This window comes from Poecilia reticulata, chromosome 7 (assembly GCF_904066995.2).
Source record: "Poecilia reticulata chromosome 7, P_reticulata-male-v2, whole genome shotgun sequence".
NCBI classification, from domain to species: Eukaryota; Metazoa; Chordata; class Actinopteri; order Cyprinodontiformes; family Poeciliidae; genus Poecilia; species Poecilia reticulata.
This window is the reverse complement of record NC_088836.1, coordinates 28,563,661-28,572,464: the sequence shown is the minus strand read 5'-3', so window position 1 is coordinate 28,572,464 and position 8,804 is coordinate 28,563,661. Positions and strand designations below refer to the sequence as shown.

General features: G+C 37.1%; 1 protein-coding gene across 1 annotated transcript; it reads right to left on the bottom strand.

Moving 5' to 3' along the window:
- On the bottom strand, window positions 1-5,039 carry mul1 (mitochondrial E3 ubiquitin protein ligase 1). The gene is made up of 5 exons (XM_008414518.2): window positions 4,936-5,039; window positions 3,591-3,736; window positions 3,413-3,500; window positions 3,210-3,330; window positions 1-1,008 (listed from the first exon to the last, which is right to left on the bottom strand). The coding sequence occupies exons 2-5, from the start codon at window positions 3,708-3,710 to the stop codon at window positions 279-281; spliced, it is 1,059 nt and encodes a 352-aa protein (XP_008412740.2). The 5' UTR covers window positions 3,711-3,736; window positions 4,936-5,039; the 3' UTR covers window positions 1-278.
- Between the last annotated feature and the right edge of the window lie 3,765 nt (window positions 5,040-8,804).

The window sequence follows — 8,804 nt, the reverse complement described above, 5'->3', positions numbered from 1 at the left end:
TTGACCAAATGTAAGGCTTTAATGACTACAAGAGTAAAGGCCCTTAAGCGTAAAGTCCTCCGTGGAAGTGGGGCCAAGAATTGGATCAATATTTGTAAGCCTGAGCACAAAGAGATTCAATTTTCTCTCTCCAGATGACACCATTTCTGAATCAATATGAATTAGCTTACAAATTTGATTTCAACATTCGACTCCAGTTCAGCCAAGGTGACTTGTCGCCATCGTTGCTCGCGTAAATCCCCCTTTTCAAGCCTGGGAAATTCCGACTAACTGCAACTTTAACTGTTGTAAAGAGGCACCACTCTGTCGATAGTCGCCCTGCAGATGGGGCATTTCTTTGGCTCCTGCAGGGCCTCGTAGCAGGGGCCGCAGGCACACACGTGACCGCACTCCAAAAACACGAGAGCGCGTTCCCGGCTCAGACACACGACGCAGCTGGTGGCGGAGAAGCTGCCCTCCTCTATCTGGAGCTCACGCATGAGCCTCCTCTGCTGCTCCTTGAACTCCTCCTCGACACTCCGCCGCTTCCTGCTCTCCCGGCAGTGAACGTACCACTTCCACAGCACGTAGAGGAGCGTGGAACAGGCGGCGAGCCCGAACACGTAGGACAGGATCCTCCACACCCTCACGCCGCTCGTCTGTTTCCTCAACAGGGACTCGTAGTTCTGCCGAGTGAGGAAGTAACAGAAGTCCTGCTTCGGCGGCTGCAGCTTGATCAGGTCGTTGTCCAGGACCAGCTCGCCCACGCCCGTCACGCTGTCGCCCACGCGCAGCATCTCCTCCATTTCGTGGATCCCTTTGGACCGCTCTCCGCTGATGAAGTGGCTGATGAGGTTGAACATGGACTGGACCGTGGGGTGGAAGCTCTCGTAGGTGGTCTCCAGGTCCAGCTCTACCGCGTCCAAGGGACGAACTACCCGCACCGTGGTGGAGATGTTTTCGTTGTAAGACCCGAGCGCGAACGGGACGGTGTTGGTGCGCTGGTGGATGATTTTCTCTGTGCTATTCCTGTTTGGAAATACAGTTAAACATTTTCAGCTTCATTTAAATTAAGTCAACTTAATTGCTTACACAGCAAAAAAAACTAAAACAAGTATTTTTATAGTAGTGGTATATAATAGTATATATTGGCAATATGTTAGTACACTTGAAATAAGACAAAACTACATAAAAATAATTTTTTCAGCAAGAAAAAAATCTTGTTTAAAGTCATCCATCCATTTTCTTGCACCCTTTTTCCCTCAGTGGGGTCGGGAGGGCTGCTGGTGCCCATCTCCAGCCAACGTTTCGGGCGAGAGGCGGGGTCACCCTGGACAGGTCGCCAGTCTGTCGCAGGGCAACAGAGAGACACACAGGACACACAACCATGCACACACACACTCACACTTAGGGGCAATTTGGAGAGGCCAATTAACCTGACAGTCATGTTTTTGGACTGTGGGAGGAAACCGGAGTACCCGGAGAAAACCCACGCATACACAGGCAGAACATGCAAACTCCATGCAGAAAGACCCCAGGCCGGGAATCGAACCCAGAACCTTCTTGCTGCAAGGCAACAGCTCTACCAACTGCGCCACTGTGCAGCCCTTGTTTAAAGTCAGTAATTTCTAAATATTGATGGAAAAGGTACAAGTTACAAGTGAAATAATCAACCAGTGGAACAGAACAATATTCCCATATTATATATTAAAATGTCTCTTTCCACTGGCACATTATTCTACTTACAGTACCAGTGCGGGTAAAGCAGCTGTTATTGATATCTGATGCTGATCAGTTTCTCTGGACATTAGTAAAGTCCATGTGATATTTTGAACTGAGAAATATGTACAATATAGTTTGTAGAGTGGCAAAGCTTTTTTTTTTTAAAACCAAAACTGCTTTAGTTCTAATTCAATACAACATTTAGCTGTCATAATAAATCTGTAAAGAACCCACAACAGTTCAGTTTGATTCCTCACCGCCTCAGAGACGTCAAGCCTTTATGTGGTTTTGCATTGTTGTATTATTATGGTTGGTCGAGGTTCATGCAGTTTGTGAACACACTGCTGGTTATGGAGCTGAACATTTTATTTGTATTTATTTATTTATTTCAAACAGACAGAAAAGACAAATCAAGAAAAAAGAAAACAAAATAAAATAGAACGAAGCAAACGTAAGAAATAAAAATGTAAAAAATTATTCTGCCCATGTGACATGCACATTTTATATTTTCTGTTCAAAAAGTAGCAGGTAGAAGATATAATATCTTATAATGTCCTGCCCCTTTCCTACCCTTCAACGTATAATCAATTAACTGTCAGAACATCAAAAAGAGACAACTTGTTTCCCTTTTACATGATGTTTGATTATGTACAATTATTTAAATACTATTTATATCATCTGATTATATTATAGACTATATATCATATTTTGAAATAAGCTCTGTTTTAATGAGTTTTTGTAAATTGGTTTACATTTGTACTTTTTTTTACATTGACTCATTACACACTAAATCTATGTAAGTTTTTATTTTTTTATTGTTATGTTGTGTTTTAATGTACAGCACTTTGTATCAGCTGTGGTTGTTTTAAAGTGCTTTATAAATAAAGTTGGTTTGGTTTGGTTTGGTTTAAGCCGTCAGTAGAACTAGTGGAAAACTGCTGCTAGCACCATTATGATGTCACGTCTGAATAAGTATTTTTATACAAAGAGAAGTAGCTTAGTAGCTTTTTGTTGGTTGATTTTTCAATTGTATTTTTTGGGCCAGTTTTGTTTGGTTTTTTTCCACATGAATTTATCAAAGATAAAAAAAACAAACTTTCTTTTCCCCCTGGCCCAGTAGAAATAAGACAGGAAGCAATCTGTGACATTTGGACATTTTGCAGATTTGTTTTCATGCTGTTCAATGTGCTGCAGCTAATAAGCGATCCAGCAGCAAACTGATGCCAGGAGTGCCTTTTCCCTTCTCCCCGATGGATGTCTGATGAGGTACATCACAAAAATGTGGACTCTGTGAATCTTGTGGGGCCAAGCTGCTGCCTGCGTCACAGTCACCATCTGTTCTGACTACGATACTCCACTGACGTTACCACCTTATGCAAGATTTGAATAGTTGTCTGAAGTCATTCTCCATCTGCTCGCATGTCAAATTCTGATGACGGCGCTTGGACTAGAAAAGCCAGAAAAGCAGGAAACAAGCAGAATGTAGATCGGATCTTCAAACGACTCACCATAAGTGAGTGGTGCGATTCCACACCATCTTCTCCTCTTTCAGAGTCAGCCTCTCGATGACTCCTTTGCAGTCATCGACATATTGGCTGTTCAGAGTGTCCTTCACTGATCTCACCAAACCTGAGGCACAAAACCACTCTTAATAAAGCAGGGAGGTGAAACTTATTTATCGTTTTCAGGCTTTAAAGAATGCGTTGCAAACCTTCTATGACGGCATATGGGATGCATCTCCCAGAGGTTTCAGACAGGATGGCTTTTAAATCCTGATCAATGGAGATTTTTTTAGCTTCCTGCATTAAAAAAAAACAAGAAAATGGATCAAATCTTGCATGCAGTAAATTAATACATTTGCCATTTTGTGCCTAGAAATCATGTCTGACCTTTAAATGGGTAGCAGTTTTAGCTCTGCTTCTGTAAATGGAATAAAATACAGCAGTCAGAGCAGAGCTGGTGGCTAAAACCACCATCTCCACCACTGAAGGTTTTCCACTCGACTCCATCCTGGGATTTGATTCATTTAGGACCACTTTGGGAGAAAGATGGGGAAAAAAATTATTTTACAACATAAAAGTAAAAGTAGTTCCTTTTACTTTTATGTTGCAGTTCAACTCTCCAGCTTTTCAGAAAAACATAGTAGCTAAATTATCTTTCCTGTCTTTATAATGTGACAAAATGTAAAAATATGCTTAAAGTAAGATTAATATTTAAACACTCAATAGTTAAGCAAATCCCATGTTTACTGAGAATGAACTACCAATCCTTTGTTATACCAGTCAAACAAGAGTTTTTAGTTTTTAGTCATATATAAACCACTGGAAAAAGAAAGCATTTTCTTTTCCAAACTCAGTGTTTACATATCAGGAAATAATTTAATTTATCTGGCATTAATAAGGTTCTTAATATATTTAAATGTAACCTAAAATTATCTAAGTGTACAACAACGTACAACAAACCCAAATCGGTCATTACCTATTAAACAATATGTTCTTTGTGGAAATTGGATTTAATGGCATTTAGAACCACTTTTCACAGCAAGAATTCAAACGACATTTATATTACTTCATAGTTTTGTTATATTGTTGAAAATACAATTTAGATCTTCTTTTGACAATGCAGTTTTTAAAACGTCATGGGCTTTTTTTTGTTTGTTTGTTTTTGGAAATCAGAGAATCACGTATTTTTCCTATGACAATATAAACATTAGCAAATGTTCAGGAATACAATAAACAGGAAGAAAACGTTTAGCCAAAAGTCAGAGCTTTTTTTTATATATATAATTGTAAGAATAGAAACATATTTGAAATGCACACTTCTGCATTTTAAATGTTCAAAAATATGAGTAAATAAAATTTCACCAACCACCAAGCCAGTCAGTATCATAACACACATAACCTTCAAAACAGGAAGTTAGCTTCGGTTAACACAGAGACGATTCATTATTGTCAATCGAACTACTGCAACGACTTTAGCCTATTTAATAAATGCTATTTAGTCTGTAGCCTCCAAACCTTGTCAGTTTTTTTTACAGTTATTAGCAATTTCAACATAACTAGCTATTGGTAACCATTATTAGCAAACAAACTAGCTAACACTTTTCTACCTAAGCATACTTGCTGATATAAAATATAGCAGTTTGTTAACTATGTTTGGACTACAAAGGAGAAATCGGCTTACGCCGTATTAATAAAGTTAAGAATGACTTAATAGATAAAAGAAAGTCCGAACCTTTGTTCACCGTCGTTGACAGGAGCAGCTGCTTTTGAGCAGTTCTGCTCAGTGGAATACTTGCAGTTCTGCTGTCAGCCAGCAGAGGTCAGTAAAAAACCGTTGAAAAAGAAATCTGTGACCAGAAACTGTTCTAAGTGAAACTATGCAAAAATGTTTCAAATTACTTCAATATGTCTGTTATGTCATAGCAAAAATCCCCTTTTATTTCAGAAGAAAAAAATGTGATATATACATTAATATTGGTTTTGCCCAGATTAGATTTTGAATACCTTTAAATATGCAAATTCCTCACTCTTTATACCTATTATTTGGTCGTATGTTGTGATCATTTTTGTAAAATTGTAGAACCTGAATTACCGTACACACATACTTCAATAAATTTGAAAGTCATGAAGCATTTAATTTATTTAATTAATTCAATTCTAAAAATTAGACACAATAAAACATGAATCAGTATACCATAGAGATTCCTAAACTTATGATGTATTTCAAACATTTGCTTTTATTAATTTTGATAATTAAAATTATATTTCTAATAAAAATGTTACAGCTGTGGTACAACCCACACAATAATGGAAAAGATGACTTACCAGACAGTAGCCGACACCTTCCACAAGAGGGGTAAGCCACAAAATGTCAATGCTAAAGAAGCTAACTTGTAAACTGAGTCCAATTACCAGTTATTACTGGGAAGTTGAGTGGAAGGAACCACTGGTTAAGAAAAGAGACATTTCTAAATTTCCCCAGATTTCATTTCCATCTTTGACTCTCCTCAAACTTATATTTTTTTCTGTCCTTGCAATATGCTTTTACTTAAACTAAAAATGAACAATTTGCTTTCTTTTTGTTTAAAATAGATAATTAAATAAACAATAACAAATAATTTAAAAAAAGCTACAAAGAAATGGTTTGAAGAGCGTAGTGTGCTTTCTTCCTACAGTTGGTTGTTTTTCATTTTTCCTGTTTGAGCAAGCATCAGATTGCTTTTGCCTCTGCAGAGAACAACGTTAGTGCCTGATCTGATAAAATTAGGACGGATTCCTATTCATTAAAATGTAGCTGCACCCCTTGGAGCTACCTAGAGAGAAGCAGGTCTTTCCTGCCCTGAGATGACCCTTTGACTGCAACTGAATCTAATCTTAGCGATGACTTTGGGTTCAGCTATAAATCATTCCACTCACACAAGTAGGCTCTTGCAAAGAAAACAAAAAATATCTGCATTGCATGATAAGGCTGATTTAAAAACGCACCGCTTTTTTGAGAAGTAAATGCAATAGTTTTTGTTTGCAGAATATGTCTGGGTCATTTAATTGTTGTAAATTAATTTAGAAATGTGCAAACAACACCTATGGACAAATGTATTGTTTATTTCCAACATCTGAACTCAGATTTGATTTCTTGTATTTGGGTCTGTGTAAAGTGACCCTTTTCTGCCTGGAATATGATTAAACACAGTAATCAGATTACCTGAGACTGAACTGCAGAACAAATAAACAACTATGTTCACTCAAAATAATGTTAAATCAATGTAACAGAGTTTGATGTTTCACAAAAACAAAACAGGGAAAAAAATTCAAAGTACTTCTTTTTCAATTCTGTATATTTATGTGTTTTTACTAAATGCAAAATTAAGTTTCTAAATGATTATTTTATTTATTGAGGTGAAAAAATCTAGAAGAGGTAAAAAGACTTCTTGAGGTTTTAGAACCACAGTGATATGGAGGAAACATGGAGCAGAAAATACTCCATGTATGACTCAGTGATTTATAAGTTATAATACTGGAAAAATGTCTAGTTATTTCGCTTATAACTAGTACTTTTTAAAATCAATATTTAGGAAATATTGGCTCTAATCAAGATATTTCTTGCTGAAAAGCCATGTCTAAGTCAATTTTGTCTCATTTCAAGTATACTCAGATATTTTCAAGAAAAAATAGATCAAAAATATTTTGTAAGATTTTGTGTTTGTGTAGTGTAAAGAAAAAAAGCGTCACCCAAAACACCCCAAAACCTTCAGAGGTCTAGTTAAAGTCCGTTCATAAGTCCAGGTAATATGCAGTCACCTTCCCTTTAAAGGTTTGTGTGTGCTCACAATGCTTCCAGTGTGATTAAATTCAAGCAAGCATTTTGATGACTTGGTGTAAGCTCATGTTCTTGTGTCTGGGGACATTCTGACACGTATCTGATCATTTTAAAGATAAAAACTATCTCCTGATTTTAATTTCATACCAATATATTTATGCCACGGTGGTTGCATTTTTCTTGCACATATTTAGTAAATGTGCTGCTGTCTCAACTTCCTGATGCATTTAAAAGTGATCATCTGTGTATCTGCTGGGTAATTAGGAGCTGATTGGGTGCAGAGGCATGAAATGAATCCTGATTCTGTTCTGTGTATTTATGACAGATAAAACTGAAGTATGTTTTATAAATGCAAAGTCTAATCAACTCCTACATACATCAGTGTTCTGCCAAAGCAAAGTCTACAGTTTGACATATTCAACCTGACATGTGAATAATGAAGCCAGAAGGTGAGTCTGGCTTTTTCCACCTTGCTTTCAGCCTCAAAAAGAACAGAAATATCCTGCAGGCTTCTGTTGAGGGTTAGTCATGCTCTTTTGTTGGTGGTAGTGCACGCTTTGCAGATCCAGTCCTCCTTTCTAAAGAGGAAACCCTTCCACTTCCTCTCTTCTTTGTCTGTAACCAAATTCAACAGTATGACACATTTCCAAATGGCTTTCAGACAGTCACATACGGAAGCTAAAGCTTTTTGTGAGATGGAGACTGAATGTGTTGTAAAAATGACAGAATCTCCTTCCACTGCTTCAGAAAATCCTGACAGTGGGCCTGGATGAGAAACCTCCAGATCAAAATCAATGTTTTTATGTAAAGAAAATATTCAAGATTTAAAACAAGCAGAGCTTAATTTACCAGAAAGCATTAGAAAAGGCCAGAGTTGAGGAATTCAGCTAAATACATGGTGATTCTTTAAACCAGTCGTGGCTCGGGGGCCAAATCCGGCCCTCCATGACTCAAAAGAGACACATGAATAGAACCTTCAAGATAATAGTTGTGTGATTTTATCTATCAAATAAAACCTGTTTTTATCTGTATGCTGCCAAATTACATCAATCATTTCCTCCAGTTTTTTGCAGAAATTCACTCAAAATCAACAGATGTCTGCCTTTTTTCACTGTCATATAGGTGGCGCCATAAAATCTATGATTTTTATTGAAAAAAGATTAATAAATAAATCACAAAAACTTGGAAGTTTCCTGGAGGGACTGATCAATGTTAAAAGATGTTCAGTATTATTTAATTTCAACAGGAACTCATTGAAAGCAGAGACAGCTATTTATTAATATTTCAACAGTTTGTTAATGAGTTTCAATATATTTTGTCTCGACTGGCCCTTGAGGACATTCATGATCTTTATGTGGAACAAAATGAAATTGAATTTGATTCCCCTGCTTCATAAGCTTGTTGGAGGCTGCAAAATGCTTTAGCTTGGGTCGAGGTTTACCTTCCAGATATGTTTTTTTTTTTTCTGGAAAGATTGTTTAGTTGTAAAAAAAAAAAAAGGAAATTCTCCCATCCCTTTCCCTCCGTTTTGTTTCAACATCTGTTTTTTTTTTTTTTTTTTACCTTTAATATTCAAAACAATTTTTTTGCAAGCCACTTCTCATCTTCGAGGTCTTTGCATCCGACACTGGAGCAACAAGCCAGTAGAAAATCTGCAGTAGATTTAGATGATGACTCATAAACTTTGATTCAATGAGTGAGACAGAGAAGAACTGCGGTGGTAATGAGAGCGATATCAGTGTGCAGTGACTTCTACCAGGACAGCCAATCTTAATCTCATAAAT

Coding starts and splice junctions, on each gene's coding strand:
- mul1 (XM_008414518.2), bottom strand. CDS start 3,710: ATGGAGTCGAGTGGAAAACCTTCAGTGGTGGAGATGGTGGTTTTAGCC. Junction 3,331..3,412: donor CCCATATGCCGTCATAGAAG/GTTTGCAACGCA, acceptor TTTGTGCCTCAG/GTTTGGTGAGATCAGTGAAG. Junction 1,009..3,209: donor AATCGCACCACTCACTTATG/GTGAGTCGTTTG, acceptor ATTTCCAAACAG/GAATAGCACAGAGAAAATCA.